Source organism: Sarcophilus harrisii, chromosome 4 (assembly GCF_902635505.1).
Source record: "Sarcophilus harrisii chromosome 4, mSarHar1.11, whole genome shotgun sequence".
Taxonomy (NCBI): domain Eukaryota; kingdom Metazoa; phylum Chordata; class Mammalia; order Dasyuromorphia; family Dasyuridae; genus Sarcophilus; species Sarcophilus harrisii.
Window position 1 is genome coordinate 156,159,915 of NC_045429.1, and position 19,622 is coordinate 156,179,536.

At 34.1% G+C, this 19,622-nt stretch overlaps 1 protein-coding gene across 1 annotated transcript in view; it reads right to left on the reverse strand.

Moving 5' to 3' along the window:
• Positions 1–1,998: 1,998 nt before the first annotated feature.
• ABRACL (ABRA C-terminal like) overlaps positions 1,999–19,622 on the reverse strand; it is a 41,674-nt gene continuing 24,050 nt past the window's right edge. The window contains exons 2-3 of the mRNA XM_003770496.4: positions 8,719–8,785; positions 1,999–2,598 (exon numbers count right to left, since the gene is read on the reverse strand). Of these exons, the coding sequence (XP_003770544.1) occupies positions 2,414–2,598; positions 8,719–8,779 (246 nt within the window). The 5' untranslated portion in view covers positions 8,780–8,785 and the 3' untranslated portion in view covers positions 1,999–2,413. The remainder of the gene's footprint in view (positions 2,599–8,718; positions 8,786–19,622) is intronic.

Consider the following 19,622-nt stretch of genomic DNA (forward strand, 5'->3'; position numbering starts at 1 on the left):
TGCTGGTAATGGGTGTGTGTAGTTGGAAACTAGTCATTGGATATTAGTGTGAAATATGAAATAGAGAACAGTGCTGATAAAGTTGTTGATACCAGTGTTGGGCTTTGAGTGACTGATGATGTTAGGGAAAGGAAATGGTTAATTAAAAGTAATGTCTAGTGAGTTGAGAGAGCTAGATAAAATGATGGGTCTAGAGTCAGGAAATCCAGAGTTCAAAGTTGATCTCAGACACTTACTAGCTGTATAATCCTGGGCAAGACAATTAACCTGTCTTTGCCTCAGTTCTCTCAACTGTAAAATGGAGAAAACAATAGCACCTATTTCCTGGGGTTGTGAAGATTAAATGGAAAAATATTTATAAAATGTGTAATAAATGCTCATTTTTTTCTTTAATGTAAATGTATAGATATAATTAGAAACTGGGGTAATCACTGTATGCAAGGAAGAATAGATTTGTGGGTAAAGTCAGAGTATATCCACTATGAAAGCCAGTAGTTTGGGGCTTTTAAGGAGCTTAAGCCTAAATTTGTGGGAGTATAAGAGGAATAGGTCCTGGGGCTGAGACTGTGTAGCTATACTTTCCCATGCTTTTTGCCATGGAATGGTATCAAGTCATAGCAGATTTAAAAAAAAAAAAAAAAAGGTGGGGGGGATATCTGTTACAAGTGGTGGGAAAGAGGAAGGAGGGAAGGCCACAAAAAGGCTTGGAATCTAGGAATAATTGAACTGAAAATTTGTGTAAATAAGTCTGTATTATGATGATTAATATCATGATGCTTTCTGAGTCATTCTGATACTGTTTCCATTGCAACATGCTCCATAAAAATATGTTGTATTGTTCTCTAATAGTCTGGTTTTTCTTTTCTTTCTAGCTATAATCCAAGATCCATAAGGACAGGGATCTTGTTTTATACTTTTGCATTCTAATACTAAAAAATAATAAATCAAAAAATACTTGATGAAATCATCAGCTGGTCAATAGAAATCTCAGTTGTAAGGAAACCTCACTCATCATTAAGATCAATCTATACTAGACAAGTAAAATGTTTCAAGTGAAGGAGAACTAATTTTCTTCTAAGGCAAACCATTTCTTGTGATAGCTGTGATAATAATTGTAATAATAATAACAATAACAATAACAGCTAGTACACATTTAAGATTTGCAAAGTGTTTCACAAATATTATCTCTTTTTAGCCTCACAATAATCCTAGAACTTAGATGCTATTATTATTTCACTTTTTAAAGATGAAACTGAGATAATCAGTGGCTAAATTATTTTTCCAGGATTACATATCTAGTAAGAGTTTAAGACAGAGTTTGAACTCTGATCTTTCTGCTTGTAATCCCCATGTTCTATCCATTGTGCCAGGCACCTCAAAACAAAAACAAAAACAACCTGTAAGAATAAAAAATTTATATCAAGTCTATTTGTTTCTTTCCATCTTCCACCTAATACTTTTAAGACCAAGAAGAGTAAATCTAAACTTTCTTCTATTTAATCAATCATTTAAATACTTTAAAATATTTATCAAGTTTCCCTGAAATCTTCTAGATAGAAGATAGCTAGATAGTATAGTAGATAGAATACTGGTCCTGGAGTAAGGACGACTGGACTTCAAATCTAGCCTCAGACCCTTAGCACTTATTAGGTGTGTGCCCCTAGGCAAGTCACTAACCCCAACTACCTCACAAAAAAATAAAACAAAAAAAGCCCACAAAATGAACTCTCTTAGCTCCTTCAATTTATTCTTGTTTGGCATGACCCCATAGTCTTTCACCATTCCTGGCTGTTCTCTTCTGTATATTCTCTATTCCCTTTCAGAAATTTAGCACCCAAAACTGAAGACAATATTCCAAATGTTATCTGGCCAATTGACATTAAATCATTAAAAATTAAAAGCCTATGGTTTAAGAGTATTTTTCTTTGACTTTGCTTTCATAGAATTATTTTATGAAATGCAGAAATACATTTAAACATAAAGAAGACAACACTAAAGTGATGTAAATGGCTTTATTACATATTAATTGTAGATATTTGTAATCAAATCACCACTATTTGTTGCTTTCACATGATGGCAATAACATCAAATTCATTTTAAGAATGGATTTCTAAAACAAAACACCCCCTCCCACCAAAAAAAAAAAAAACCACACACAAACATGCACAAATTTCATCTCCAATGTTTTAAAAGTGTATTCCTGAGAAAAGCAATAGTTATTTTTTATACTGAAATGCAATACACTGATGTGTTCTAAGGAGTACAAAAAGAACTGTCTTCCAAAATACAAGTCTTTTGATTACAAAATAGAAAAATACAGTAAACACTTTGATTTTTTTTCTTTCAATTAAGAATCCTATTCATCATTTACCAAAAACAAAAATAACAATGCCCCCAAAATACACAAATTACATCAATTTTGAAGCAATACAATTTCAACATTATCATGGACACCTTGTAAGAGCAGTTCTCCTTCATAAGTTACAATCTTCCGACGTTTGGCTGCCTTGAGGGTCCCCACGAGGGCTTCAAACAGATTAGCACACCTGTCATCTTGGAAAAGCACCCCAAACTTCACACTTAGCTTTCCATCAGCACCTAGTCAGTACAATATAAAGTGACAATGAGTTTCTTGACTTCGGCTACAATGGAATGATATAATCTTTACTCTTTAATATGCATCATAAATTAATCCATGTTATAATATAAAAGTTAATGCAATCTCCTAAATTTAATGAATTTTCAAATGAACTACAAGAATGAATATATGCACTCTCACTTCATTCCTCCCCAAAAAAGCATGCATAAACTTTATACTTGCCATATATCAACCAGCACAATTATAATAGGATATTTCCTTTTCAAAAAATTTTATTATTTTATTACATATACACGGATAATTTTTCAATATTTTTCAATATTATTCAATATTTAATCAAAACCTTGTGTTCCAAATTTCTCCCTCCTTTCCCCTCATCTCTTCCCCTAGATGGCAAGTAATGCAAAATATATTAAACATGTTTTAAAAATATATTAAATCCAATATATGTATACATATTTATACAATTATTGTGCTGCACAAGAAAAACCAAATCAAAAAGGAAAAAAAATGAGAAAGAAAACAAAATGCAAGCAAAAAACAACAAAAAGAGTGAAAATGCTATATTGGGATCCACCCTCAGTTCCCACAGTCCTCTCTCTCTGGGTGTAGATGATTCTCTTCATCACAAGATCATTGGAACTGGCCTCAATCATCTCATTACAACAGAATATTTTCAAGGAGGTATTTAAGAAACACAATGCTTCCTACATTGCAGGCACTTAACACATGTTTACTGTGTTATTTTTATTATTCTTTCATAAGAAGTCTCCACTTTGTGGCAAGGTCTATACCAATGAAGCACCAACAAGTACTCCTGAGTTGGAAAGACATGAAGTCAAGTGCCCACTCTATCATCCAAAGATCAGCCTCATTAACTCAGAGTAACTGATTTGCCTAAAGGGTCTGGCCACAAGGTGATGATTATTTTTTGGCCATAATAATTCATTAAATTAACCAGAAATGACAGAGAGGGTTTCAACTTGGCAGAAATGACACTCACACTAATGTAAGAAAGTAAAAAGTTATTATCTGTAATCGTTTGTTTTCATGCCACTTGACTCAAGAATGGAACAAAACATTTAGACACAATTTCACACATTATTAAAAAGTCAAGTCTACAAAGCTAACAAGTATTTATTAAGTGCTTACTGTGTGCCAGATATTATGCTAAGTACCAGGGTTACTAAAGGAAGACAATCTACTTTCAATATTATTAATTTCTCCTTTTAATTTTAGAATTTCAAATTTAGTATTTGATTGGGGGTTTTAATTTGGTCTTTTTCTAGCTTTTTAAGTTGCAAGTCCAATTCACTGATCTTCTCTTTCTCTATTTTATTCAAGTAAGCCTCTAAGGATATATAATTAAGGAAGACAATCTAAAGGGGAAGGCAACATGTAAAAAAAAATAATTTTATACATATATATATTTATATTTATATAAACAAGGCATAGAGAAAACACACGAGATAAACTCAGACGGAAAGTACTAATATTTAAATGATCTAGGAAAGGTTTCTTACAGGTGTCATTTTAGCTGAAACTTGAGGGAAGACAGAGGTGAGGAAAGAGAAAATTCAATGCATGAGTGATAGCCCATCAGAATGAGGAGACGGGAATATTTTGTATGACAAACAACAAAGAGACCAAAGTAACTGGATTGTATAATACATGGAACAAAGTAAAGTGTAAGAAGACTGGAAAGAGAGAAAAGGGTCAGGTTATGAAAAGGGACTTTTAAAAAATCAAATTTTACATTTTATCCTGCAGTCAATGGGAAGCCCCCAGAGTTTATTAATAAGGCAAGAAAACAATTTGATAGCCAAGTGAAAGAAGGACTGCAGTGGGGAGAGATTTGAGGCAAGGAGTTCAACCAGATTGCTGTCCCATTAATCCAAGACTGATTACCTGGACTAGAGATCCAGAATCTCATTTCTTTAAGAAAAAAAAAAAAAAGCCATTTTTCAATTACTCTTCCATGTGGAATAGAAATGCCAATGATCTAACAAGTATTAGTATAAAATGATGAAGTTGTGATAAAGATACTTGATAAATGTTGTTGAATGCTTAGCTGATGCTGATTATGCCAAAAACCAGTGACACACATGAAAATATATCTCCTTTTCTTAAAATGTAAGGTCAATTATGAAATGATAATGGATATAGTAAAAGAAAATACTTAAGGTGAAGTTTTACCAGTAAAACAGACTTTTATCTTCAAGATCTAAGTTAGGATCCTTTAACATAGTTCAAATATTATTTTTATTGGAACATTAATTTATTTAAATTATCCCTGTGTTCTAATTCCTATCAACTACTGACTTCTTTTTCTGCAATGCTCCCTACAATTCTTTGTTGGTTTGCTTGATTAGATGGGTTGAGTTCAGATCTTGCTTTAGACACTAACCAGTTATGTAACTAGACAACTAATTTGACTTCTCAAGCCTGTTTCTTCATCTGAAAAATAGGAATAACAGCATCTACTTCACAGGGTAAGGATCCAATGAGATAAACAATAGAAATGTCTAAATAATAGAGCACTACATAAATTCTAATTTCATTGTTAACTAGCGTAGGCAATCCTGTTAAATTTGACCCATGAGTTGTCTGAAAGACTGTTTGTTGTTTTTTGCCTTAAGTTTGTTCCCTCTTTAACATGTATTTTAACATGTTTAACATATATTGGATTATTTGCCATCTAGGGGAGGAAGTGGGGGGAAGAAGGGGAAAATTTGGAACACAAGGTTTTGTAAAAGTCAATGTTGAAAAAATATCTATGCATATGTTTTGAAAATAAAAAAGCTTTAATTAAAAAAGTTTGTTCCCTCGCCGCAAGCCCCAGAATGTCTCCAGCACTGTCAGTTCTCCTGCCATCATCATCTTCAGATGATCTAGTTTTGTAAATCACAGCATGAATTTTTAAATATTCCCCAACCTTTCAAGGCAAATTCAATAGTCTTTGGACAGGAAATGCCATCTGCATCCAGAAAAAGAACTATGGAGACTGAATGTAAATCAATACAAGCTATGTTCACTTCTTTTTTCTGTTTTTTTTTTCTCTCCCATGGTTTTTCCATTTTGTTCTGATTTTTTTCTTCCAACGTAATTCATAAAGCAGTGTGTATTAAAAAATAAATTAGTTAATTTTTAAAAAGAAAACCAAAATGTACACAGAAGTAGCTGAGATTTATGATTCAAGATAAATAGCCCTCAAAAAATATTCTCCAACTTAAATAGTAACTAATAACAGGTCAGTAGCTTATTTTATGTTTCAAATATTTTGACGGCTATTTTAAACTATACCTACAACTAGGCCAGGTGACAGCAAAAAGAAATGTGTGCATGCTCAATTTTCCTATGCAGTATAAAGGCAGTATACTATGATATAAGCATTAAAGAAGTCAGATTTTCAACACAATTTAATGTAACCAAGAAATACTACCAAGGGTCCCTACAGATCTTTCTAATGAGAAAGGATTATATCTATCATGGATCATAGTATTTAGAGGTGGAAGAAACCTTAGGGATAATCTAATCCAACTCTCTTATTTTACAGTTAAGAAATCTGAAGTATAAATTGCCCAAACCACCCTAATAGTTATCACCAAAGGCAAGATTAAAACCCAGATTTCCAGACTTCTTTCCACTTCTATACCAAGATATCTCCAATCTTTGAATTAAAAATAATAACAACAACAATAAACAAACAAAAAATAGTGCTACTTAGAAAGGTTATACTTGGTTCTTTTTTACTGGGAGAGTAATATGTTATAGAAGAACTTGGGGAAAAAATGGGGATGCAGGAGGGAGCCAAAAATGAGAGAGTGAAAATATCACTGTAAAATGCCAAATAGGTTGGTCAGTTGATTTTTTTTTTTTTTTTTTTTACAATAAAACACAGTTTAAGGGCAAAAAAAATTTTAATTGTCTCTCTCTCCTTGTCTTTGCTCCATACTTGATTCATTCTCAAATATTGACTCATGTTATTCTGCTCACATAACAAGCCCTCCTGTCTCCAAATCTTACCCATAATTCAAGACCCAGCTGAAGTCCCATCTGCTTCATAAAGCTTTCCCGGACTTCTCTTGTTTCCATGAAAAATCCCCCTTTTCAGAATCCCAATTGCATATAGTTTCTCATTTAATTTTTCTCTGGATTATTTCATGTTGTTAAGTCTTCCAATTAGACTATGAACATATTCTGTATAGCATCTAGCACAATTTTGAGCACCTTGTAGGTAGTCGATGTTTACTTGTTGATTTGTTGATTAACAGATCATTTACACTTTTACAAACTAGTCAAAAAACGTGTCTATTTTTTCAATGGGTTACCTCAGTGAGGATGAGAGAAGTGGTGATCTGTAAATTAAGGCCAGGTAAATCAACAAGGAACAGTGATCAGAGAAGACATAATAGGGGACAATAAATTTCTGATCCAAACTAATTACATTCAATTTCAATCCATTCTAACAAATACTTGCTAAATGCCTTATATGGGCAAGGCACAAAGATAATCAAAAAAGAGTTCTTGAACTCAAGGAGTCTACATAGTTTACATTCATAGGTGGTGGGCAGGTGTGGCAGTGGAGGGAGTGATAACAACATAAAAATATGTAAATATATATACATATATATATATATATATATATATATATATATACACAATAATTTGAAACAGAAGGAGCAAGCACTGACAAGTAAGGGGATCAGGAAAGGTTTTCAGTAGGATATGGCAGATTAACTGAGCCTTCAAAGAAGCTAGGAATCTAAGAGGCAGAAAAAAAGAAAGAACTGCAATACAGACATGGAAGCCAATTTATGGCAAAACATAGAAGCAGGAGATGGAGGGCCAAGTTCTTGGGAACAGCACATAGGCCTGGATGACTAGAATACAGAGTGCAAAGGAAAGTAATGTGCAATAAGCATAGGAAGATAAGCTGGAGCCAGATTGCAAAGGCCTTTAAATGCCAAACAAAGTTTGCACTTTATTTTAGGAAGCCACTCAAGTTTCTTAAGCAGAAGTTTCATAGGGAGAGATGCTTTAGAAAAATTATTTTGGCAGGTGGGTGGAATATTGATTGGAGAGAGGAAAGAATGTAATCTGGAGGTTATGGCAAAGGTTCAAGTAAGAGGTGACAAGGGCCTGAGTAATAGATTAATGTGACCAGGGTAATGATTATATAAATAGAGAGAAGGGAATAGGTATAAGAAATTGTGGAGGCGAAATTGGCAAAACCTAGCTACTGATAAGTTTTAACATTTTGGCATTTCAAAAGATTCTTATTCTTAAGCAAAGAAAATAGCAATAAGAAGAGATAAAGCTACAAAAACAAAAAACAACTTTCCCAAGATGCTAATTTATGCTATTTGTGGATTTGTCTCATTTAAAAAAAAAAAAACTTTGAGTTACATTATCCCAGTTGCTAAGTATTTATATTACTCTTAGTGAAAATTTTCAAAATGCTTTCCAGTCTCTTGTATAGCTAATCTGAACCAACTGAATACCTGAATTTTCACATATAATGGTAGCTTTCATTGTCACTAAAGAAAATGTCCTAATGCTACTAATTTTACATGTCATTATCTTCTGATGAGTGTGTAGCTGGAGGAAATGCAGATTTTTAAAAAAAATAAACTACACAAGAATATGAGGGGAAAATAGCTTATTTTGATTCCATGTACATGAATATGCAGTTATGTAAAACTCAAGAATTTGGAGAAAATGAAGACAATTTAGTATAATTTCAATTTAGGTCTCTCATTACTTAGAATATGTAAAACAACAGCTCAGTTGTGTAAAGAAATTCAAACAGTAAAGCTGACTAAGATATGGGCCTGACTCAAATTTCCTTTTTTTAGTATAGCTATGATGAGGAAGGTCCATAGTCTTGCTCTCCTAAGGGGATGAAATATCTTTTGACCACCAAAATTAGAAAGAGGGCATAGCAATAACACAGACTCCAGAGAGCATCTGGAGGAATAAACAAAAGATGAAGGGATACACTAACTATAGAACCATCAGCTTGGTCTCTTCCAATTCTTAGATGCCTACTAGTGACCTTTCCTCAACCGGAGATCTAACCTGCTGTGAGGAATAATAAGAAAAATATAACTTTTTACCTCTTGTACCCAGACGTTGCATTTCTTCAACCAAGAGGCTAATTTCATGTTCCACATTCATTGTGGCCTTAAAAAAAGAAGGGAAAAAGGAAAATTGTTACAATTATTACATTTTTATATTACATCAATTGTGCCTTACCAAACCAAAAAGTAGTTCCCCTCTAAAACACTTGATAATTTTGATTTCTCCTTCCCTTCTCAAAACTCTTGCTTACCTTGGGTTACATGAGGGGTCCTGAGGAAGGTATTTCCAAAGGAGGGAGTTCAGACAGACAAAGGGTCTCCTGAGATTTCTCAAATATGACTAACACTAATCCACAACAGAAGGGGCTCAGCTGACAACTGAAGGGAGGAATTTTAGAAAAGGAAGGTGAATGTAGGAGATTACTGGCTTGCTTGGTTAAGAAAATAACCTTTAGGAATAGGATTTGGCTTTCTGGACCAAGGATTAAGATAAAGCAATGACAGGATCTTGACCACAAATGATGTACTTTTAAAGAAAAAATATTTTTTTAAATTTTTTTTGAAGAAAAGATTCATCACTCTGAAGTCTTATGGATCTGATCAAAACAGACGTAAGCTGAAAATAATGGCTAGCATTAATATAGAACTTTAAAGTTTGCAAAATGCTTTACAAATATTATCTTATTTTATCTACATAACAATTCTAGGAAGTCATTTTATTATTAGTCCCATTCTGCAGAAGAGGAAACTGCCATTAACAGAAATTAAGTGATCACCCACCTAGTAAGGGTCTGAGGCTATATTTGAACTTAGGTTTTTCTGTCTACAGGTCCCTTATTCTATCTACTATACAACCTTGCTGCTTAGGTGAAGGAAAGAATGACCAGCATACATCTCCCAATCCAGTAACCAAAGACAATAATGAGTGTGACAAACCTGAAGAGCCCTGATTACTGAAGGTATTGTCTAGGAAGAGTCATAATGAATACTTATAATTTCAGATGTTTATACACATTTACAAAGTATGGACTATATAAAAAGTGAATCCAAGATCTTATTGCAAGGAAATAAATCTGACCTGACAGGTATTGCTAAAATCTGTTCGGATGTGACAAATCTGGACTATGAGGATGAAAGATTGTATCTTATTCAAAAGAAGCAAAATAGATAAAAGGGCCAAGAGTGTAGTGTTGTTTATCAAGAAGATATACTCAAATGAGAAAATAAAACAGCAGGGGGGGGGGGGGGGAAAGTGGTAGAAACATATCCCAAATTTTAGACTTCAAATCACTTTCATATCATCTTCTTTCCTCCTTTGATCCAGTCTCAGAGGAAGAGTTGATCCTCCTTGATAATGTCAATTCTCCTACTGCTAACTTTGATCCAGTCTCTTTCCTTCACTCCTGGGAACTTGTTCCTTCAATCATCCTATTCTTTGTCCTAATTTTCAGTCTTTCCTTACCTAATAATTGCTTCCCTTCTACTAGCAAATATATCCAGATCTTTCTCATCACTTAAAATTCTTCACTTGATTGTACCATCCACTTAAGCTATCTCTCTGTCCCTTCATAGAAAACTATGTACATTCATTTCTTTCATTTTTTAATAATTTTTCTCAACCCTTTCAAACCTGCTTTAGAATTCACTGAAACTCTTCTCTCCAAGGTTAATTCCTCCATAGCATTTTGATATTATTGACTACCTTATACATTTCTTCCTGAATTTTTATGACTCTCCTCTTTCCCAGTTTTCCTCCTGCCTGTCTTGTTCCTCCTCCCCATATCCATCAGCACAGATAGCTTTGTAGGATTTTCTTTCTACTTAGGACCTATTTTTCTTTCTACACTCTTTTGTATTGGTGATGTCATCAACTCCCATGCACTCAAATATCATCTCTATGAAGAAGTCTCTCCAATCTATATTTATCTATATATCCATCCCTACTCTCTTGACTGATTTCTAGTTCTAAATCATCAACACTTCTAAATGGCATATCTCAAATAATATTCATTAACTTTTCCCAGAAATTCTTTCTTCTTAAATTTCCAATTTCTGTTTAGTACCACAATTCTTAAAGTCACCAAGTCATCCTTGTCACTTTTACTAAACCTGAATATCAAGCAGGTTACTAAATCTTGTTGGATCTACCTCTAAAACATCTTTTGGTCTGTCTTTTACTGCCTTTTAGTTAGCCATCACCCTGGTTCAGATTCCTGTCTCTTCTGTCTCAGATTATTGCATGGTCTTCTAACTTGCCTATCTCTTGCCTATCTCTTTGCTCTATAATCAATCCTCCATGCACTTGTCAAAATAATATTCCTCAAACAAACTTCTGACAACACCATCTCCTTTCTCAAGAAGTTCTAGTGACTTTCTCTTGCCTCTGAAGTAAAATACAAACTTGAGTCATTTCTGACATTTCATGATCACATTTGGGTTTTCTTGGTAAAGATATTGGAGTGGTTTGCCATTTCTACTCAAACTCATTTTACAGAAGGAGAAACTGAGTCAAACAGTGTGATTATGCTTCCCCATCCCCAACTCTGATTCTGAAATCAACTGATATTAAATAATTGAGGCAGTATTTTCCCTGAATGACCCTCTCTCCCTCCTCCTCTCCCCTGGCTTCCCTAGTTTCCTTCAAGTTTCAGGCAAATTACACTTTCTACAAGAAGGCATTTCCAATCCCCAGTCTCCTCATTATTAGTTGCAGTTTTGGTATAAATCATGGAGAAGAGCTACCATGGCAGTTGGAAAAGGCAAATGTATCAATTTTCAAAAAAAAAAAAGTATACTCTATACCACAGGCCAGTGAGTTTGACTTGACTTCCTCACAAAATTCTAGCATGTACTACTAAAATGATGATTTGTAAACATTAGGAAGGAAAATAGATCATAAGATCTAATACTGAAAAGGGAATTTGGATATTATCTAACCTAATCACCACATTTTAAAAATTAAGGCCCCTAAATAGAGTATCCAAGATTATACAGATGGTAAATAACACAGGACCAGCATTCAAAGACAGATGTTCTGAAAGAACATGTTGAACTCATTTTCTTTTTTAACAGGACACATGGACTCCTCCATTAGTGGGATATCATAGATAAAATTTAACCATATTTCAGCAAAGTATTTGATAAAAGCTCTTATGATATCCAATGAGGGAGAAAAGAAGACAAAATATAAACAGATAAAACAAAGATATAAACCAGTACAAACAAGACAAATAGGATAAAAATTTGAGATCATCTCAGAGGGAGGGTACTAGGATTAAGGGAAATTTTCCTGTACAAGATGGCATTTTATTAGGGACTTGAGGGAAACCAGTAAATGGAGATGAGGAAGGAGAGCATTCCTGTTATGAGGGAGAGCCAGTGAAAATGCACTGAGTTGAGAGATGGTAGACAGAAAAGCAAGGAGGCCATTGTCAAATGATTTCAGAGTATAATGTGAATGAGGCTGAAGAAAAATGGTAAGGTTGCAAGTTGGGCCAGTTCCAATGGTCTTGTGATGGAGAGAGCCATCTGCACCTGGAGACAGGACTATGGGGATTGAGTGTGGATCACAACATAATATTTTCACTTTTGTTTGCTTGCTTTTTGTTTTCTTTCTTATTTTTTTCCTTTTTGAGCTGATTTTTCTTGTGCAGCATGATAACTGTGGAAATATGTATAGAAGAATTGCATATGTTTAACATATATTGGGACTGCTTGCCATCTAGGAGAGAAGTTGGGGGAAAGGAAGGGAAAAAAATTGGAACACAAAGCTTTGCAAGAGTGAATGTTTGAAAATTATCTACAAATACGTTTTAAAAAGTAAAAGCTTTTAAAAAGAAAAGAAAAAGGTAAGATTTAAGAATACTAGAAAACTAGGAAGGGGCCAAGTTGTAAAGGAAATCAAACTAAAGATTTTATATTTGATCCTAGAGGTGATAGCCAAGTCACTGGAATTTATTAGAAAAGGAGAATTTTTGGTGACATTAGAGCAGGTTCTATTTATTGACTTTCTTTTTATCTCTAGCACTTAGCACAGTATCTAATGCTCATTGGTGTTTAGCAAATGCTTTTTAACTGATTGATTCTAAGATTCTAAGATCACTTTGTCTATTTGACTGGATTCTAGGCGCTTGAGGGTTGGAAACTATTTGTTAAACTCAAATTTCCTTGATGTTGGTTTTCTTATCTGTAAAATAAGGTTATACCAAATACATCAACTCTGATGTTCCTTCAAACTTCAAATCTATGATCCTTTCAAGTTCTCTGAAGGCAGGTACTATTTTTCATTGTCTTTGGATTCCTAACACCTATTGTAGTCTACATAGTAAGTGCTTAATCAATCTTTATTCGATTGGAATGTTTCTTGTTATTCTTAGCTAATTGGATTGTAAGATTTTTCCAAGTAGAAAAATCTTTTTGTAGTTTAACAACTCTGAAACTCAGTTTCTTCATCAGTAAATGGGGGAGGGGGGGAAGGAGAGGGGAGGGTTTAATAAAATGACCTGAATTCTCTTCCAGTTCAAAAATCCATAATCCCTTGGACATTTCTTTTGTGTTGTCCTACCACTTTCACAGTGTTTATATGAAAATAAGTACTCAATAAATTCCTATTTTGTTTTACTTTATTTAATCAAATGGACACAAATTATACATTTGAATTGTTAGGTTTCTGGCTGTGTTGATGACCACTAGAAATGTACTATTTTCTCAAAGAAATCATGTCTTCAACTTTACAGTGAATGGACAGGACTAGATGTTTTTTTCAGTTTCAATCATATCCATGGATAACCCTAAACATCAGGAAAAAATATGAATCAGCCAATCAACAATCATTTATTAAATGTTTACTGTGTCCAGCATTGTTCTAAATATTACAGGTACAAGGAAAAAGCAAATCTTTTCAACAATGAAGTGGCTCAAGGGAATTCCAATAGACTTGTAATGGAAAGAACCATCCTCATGCAGAGAGAAGACTGTGAAGTCTGAATATGGATCACAACATAGTATTTTCACTGTTTTTATTGTTGTTTGCTTGCTTGGCTTTTTTCTTTTTTGATCTTATTTTTCTTGCACAGAATGATAAATGTGAAAATATGTTTAGAAAAATTGTCAGGGAAGATGGAAGTTGGGAAGGGAGGGAGAAAAATTTGGAACACAAGGTTTTGCAAGAGTGAATGCTGAAAAGCAAAATCAATCTCTGCCCTCAAGAAGCTTATATATTAAATTTTAATTTAATTTCAATTTTCAGTTCCAAATTTTCTCACTCTCTTAACTCCCTCTTTTCCCTCTTCCAACCAACAAGAAGGCAAGAAATATGATATCCCTCATACATATATGAAGTCATGCAAAACATATTTAAGCATTAGCCATGTTTTGGGGAGGGGAGAAGGAAAATAAAGAAAAGGAAAAAATATGTTTCAATATATCTTCTGAGACTACCAGTTCCCTGTCTAGGAGTGGATTGCATTTTACATCATGAATCCTTTGGAGTTATATTGTATTTTCCAGAATTACTGAGTTTTCTTTACAATATTGCTGTTAGTGTGTATATGGTTCTCCTGGTTGTACTCACTTCACTTTGTATCAGTTCATATATATCTTCCTAGATTTTTCTGAAGCCATCCTCTTCTCATTTCTTATAGAATACTAGTATTCCATTACATTCATGTTACATAATTTGTTCCTGACATTCTCCAATGGATAGGCATCCCCCTCAACTTTCTAATTCTTTATCATCATATAAAAAAAAGCTGCTACATTTTTGTATTTCCTTGATTCATTCATTCAAATGAGGAAGACAAAACTAATTTTATATAAATAGGTATGTGCAAAATACACAAAGAGGAGATGGAAAATATGTGAATACTAATAGTGGGTTTGTGGTTTTTCTTAAAATGTCTTTAAATCTATTCTCAGACTGAGGATTTTTTTTTTCTCTACAGGTAGCCTTTGTCAAAACACTTAAGCTCCAAAAATAAAACAATGAAAATAATCTAAATGAGGGACATGTACTAGAGGTGCATGAAATAGAACACTGGGCTAATCTATCCCAAAAGAATGGATTTAAAGTAAAAAAAAAAATCAGATTCTGGGAAGATTTTAATGAACTCATGCAAACTGAAGTGAGCAGAAGCAGAAGAACATTGTACATAGTCACAACGATATTAAGGATGATCAACTGTGAAAGATATAGCTACTCTGAACAAGATAATGACCCAATGATCCATAATGAAAGCTTCTGTTCACTTCCAGGGAGAGAACTGATGAACTCTGAAGGCAAAATGAAGCATACTTCTTTTTAACTTCCTTTATTTTTCTCCTCTTATTGTCAAAATCACAAAAGGTGATTTTGTAATGTTGTTAAAATGGAAATATTTGCATGACTTCACATGCATAATAGATATTAAATTGCTTTTTTGGAACTCAAAATTTTTAAAAATGAATGTTAACATTTTTACATGTAATTGAGCAATAAGTAATGAAATAAAAATATATTGAAAAAAATTCTGGTTCAGATTCTGATGACCATCAGCTTTCGTGCCTTTCCCCTTATCTGGAATTTATTTCTTCTTCAAAATCCCTGGTTTACTTCAAGGCTTGGCTCAGATGGTTTATTCTGAGTAAAATCTTTCCTAATTCCCCCTGGTTAAGAGGACTGTCTCCCACTTTCTTCAATTATCTATCATATATGTGCTTTCTCTATTTGTATTATATATCCCCTCAGTCAAATGTAAGCTCTCTAAGGACAAAGACCTTTGGAGCAATATGGAACCATGATCAAAGGGCTTTCAAATTGTGTACCTCTGATCCAGCAGTGTTTCTACTGGTCTGTATCCCAAAGAGATCATAAAAAAGGGGAAAGACCCACATGTGCAAAAATGTTTGTGGCAGCTCTTTTCATAGGGGCAAGGAACTAGAAACTGAATGGATGCCCATCAGTTGGAGAATGGCTGAATAAGTTAAGGTATATGAATGATATGGAATATTATTGTTCTATAAGAAATGTTCAGCAGGATGATTTCAGAGAAGCTTGGAGAGATTTGCATGAACTTGAAATGAGAGAACTAGGAGATCACGGTACACTGCAATAGTAAGATTATATGATGATCAATTCTGATGGACATGGTTCTTTTTAATAATAAGGTGATTCAGATCAGTTCCAATCAACTTGAGATAAAGAGAGCCATCTGCACCCTGAGAGAGGACTGTAGGGACTGAGTGTGGATCACAACATAGCATTTTCACTTTTTTGTTGTTTGCTTGCATTTTGTTTTCTCTCTCATTTTTTCCCTTTTTGATCTGATTTTTCTTATGTAGCATGATAATTGTGGAAATATGTATAGGAGAATTGCATATATTGCAATTTTAACATATATTGGATTATTTGCTATCTAGAGAAGGGGGTGGCAGGAAGAAAGGGAGAAAAAAATTTGGAACACAAGGTTTTGCAAGGGTGAATGTTGAAAATTATGCATATGCTTTGAAAATAAAAAGCTTAAAAAAAAAAAAAATTTCATCTTCTAGTCCATAGCATAATACCTGTACAAAGTGGATACCTCATAAATGCTTATTGGACTAGATTAGATTATAAATCAATGAATTTTTTAGGAGCTTAGTTTTCCTCAAATTTAAAATAAGGAGATTGGGAAGGCAAAGGAAATACTCTTCCCTTCTCTAGGTAAAAATACACTGTTGCATGTACTGTCAGGGATATGTCAGCTCTCTTTAACTGTTTTTCTTTGTTATAAGGAAGAGGGATATGGAGTGGGGGTACAGTATTTGATATAAAAACAAAAGACATTCACATCATTTTTAAAAGAAAATAAAATGATGGGGTTGAACAAATAGCACCTTCTAGCTGTAAATCTTATGATTCTAATAATATCATGACATGTTTTATCCTTTGATTCAATGGATAAAAAGGCTTATCACATACATGTCAGCTCCATTATTTTGAGTCACACCTCCTATTTCCTGTCTAAATACTGGATTTCAACTGTGAAAATAAAGTAAGGCAGCAAGCTGGTTCCTATACAATGCCCTCCAACTCCTAACTCTCATATAAGGTGGCAGCTTTTCAGAGTACTTAAAAATTCTGGTTCTCTCTCTCTCCTGCCTCTGCTTCAGTCTGCATGAATCATCTGACTTACTGATCTAAGGACCTGCTGTCTGACAGTTCTCTCTAAGCAGAGCCAGAACTATTCATTGTCATGGAGAGGCTGAAACAGTAATAGGTACCCTAGTGATATGTATAAATAGGTTTATCACAAATATACAGGTTTAAAATATATATTAAGAAAAATAGTGTAACATTTCGAGTCATAGGCAGCTGGGAGGGCGTGCAATGTGTGTGGGAGGAAAAATCCAGGTACTTTTTTTGTGCTCTGCCCTACTAGTGCTTAGCACAGTGACTAACTAGCACATAGTAGGAACTTAAATATTGACTGGCATTATGCAACCAACATTCTTCAAATTTTCAGCATCTGTTACTGACATTCTGAGTGTGTTATTGCTGGCATTTATGTCAATATGTTTGACTTAAGGTTTTCTTTTTTCAGAAGGTCACTTTTGGAATACAAATGTTATCTGAGAAAGTTTAACATCTTATTTATTAATACCATCTTGAGAAATTAATTTATCAGATTAGCTAATCAGTCACTTAGCAGCAACCACAAAAGATGGCAGAACACAGCTAAGTTTTGATAGAACAGAAGAGAGGTAGAATGATGAAGAGTATGGCAGTACTGGTTTGAGTGAGTCCAGGTCAGCCATTATGTGTGAGATGGGAGTGGCCCAGGGCACGTAAAGACATGTTTTGTGGCAGAGAGATCGGATTTCCAGACATACATTTCCATTGTATTTAGGTCCCCTCTATCTATCTTTACCACAGGTACTTCAAGTTTATGTTAGTTATGGCAAAGTGGTGAGAGCTCTAGATCTACAATCAGGAAGACTGACTTAATTCCTGATTCAGACACTTAATTATTATGATCCTGGGCAAGTCATTTAACCTCTGTCTCAGTTTCCTCATCTGTAAAATACAGGTTATAGTAGCACCTAATTCCCAAAGTTATGAGAACAAAATGAGATAATATCTGACAAATGTTCTACAAACCTTAAGGTACTATATAAATACTAGCTACTGTTATTATTTTATTTTTTAAATAATAGCTTTTTATTTTCAAAATACATGCAAAGACAATTTTCAACATTCACTCTTGCAAAACCTTGTGTTCCAAATTTTTCTCCCTCCTTTCCCTCCACCCCCCCTCCCCTACATAGCAAGTGATCCAAAAGGTTAAACGTGCAGTTCTCCTAAACATATTTCCACATTTATCATGCTGCACAAGAAAAATCAGATCAAATGGGGAAAAAATGAGGAAAAAAGCAAGCAAACAACAACAAAACACTATATTGTGATCCACATTCAGTCTCCATAGTCATCTTTGTAGATGCAGGCGGCTCTCTCCAACACAAGTGTATTGAAATTGGCCTGAATCACTTCATTATTGAAAAGAGCCACTTCCATCAGAACTGATCATCATATAATCTTGTTGCTGTATACAACATTCTCTTGGTTCTACTCACTTCACTTAGCATCAGTTTAGATAAGTCTCTACAAGCCTTTCTGAAATCATCCTGCTGATCATTTCTTATAGAACAATAATATTTCATAACATTCATATACCATAATTTATTCAGCCCTTCTCCACCTGATGGGCATTCACTCAGTTTCCAGTTTCTTAGCACTACAAAAAGGGCTGCCAAAAACATTTTTGCACATGTGGGTCCCTTCCCCTCCTTTAAGATCTCTTTGAGAATCAGACCTAGCTACATTATTTTTGTTGTTGTTGTTATCATTATGTCCCCAAATGAGCTTATTACCTTCACTCTAAACTTGTTCCTTCTCCTAATTTGTCAATAGCATCCCTATTTCCTCCAGCCTCTCACATTCAAAAACTTTATATTCTTTCTTCTCCCTCACCTCTATTTCTATCTCCACAATACCTTTTGCATTCATTTTCTCCTATTTACATTGTCATTTTGTTATCGCTTAGTTGATTAGTCATGTCAACTCTTCCTGACCTTATTTGGCAAAAACCCTGGAATGATTTGTCATTTCTTTCTCTAGATCTACAGATGAAGACAGGTTAAGTGAATGTCAGAGACTAGGGCAAATTTGAACTCGGGTCTTTCTGACTAGTGGATCTTCACGATCCTGAACCACTTAGATGCCCTATTTCCACTTTCATCACTGCAATATAAGTCCACAAATTTCCAAACAGATCTTCTCACTTATATTCTTTTCTTATCCCTCCTAATCCATTCTTTAAACTGCTCCCACATTTATTTTTTCTTGACTATATCAAGCCTTAGTTCACAAATTTTTACTGTCTCCCTGAGATCCACCAAGTAAAATGTAAACTTTTTCTTTGCCTGGCCCCCAAGGGCCTTCACAAGCTGACTGCTGCCCTGCCTTCTAGCAGTATGTCATGCTGCTCTCCTCCAGGCATTCTGAATTCTAGCTCGAATAGAATACATTCTTGGTCCCTTGATCATGCTCTACACTATTTTTAGTGAACATTCAATTCACTGTTTGAAATGTTCTTCTTCCCCATCTTTACCTGTTGAACTCCTGCTTATTTCTGAAAACTAAACTCAAAAGCATTCTTTTCCATGATACCCATAACCTCCATCAGTAAAAAAAAAAAACTTTTCCTGCTTAGAAACTTATTTTGTTTTGCATGTACTGATCATATTGTACACTAAAAATGACAACGTACATGGAAAGGGAAGAGGGAATAAGCATTTATACAGCACCTACTATGTGCAAAGCACTGTACTAAGTGCTTTTGCAAATACTTCATTTGATCCTCACAACAACTCTATAAGATAAGTGCTATTATTATCCCCATTTTTAGAGTTTTAGGAACTGGGAC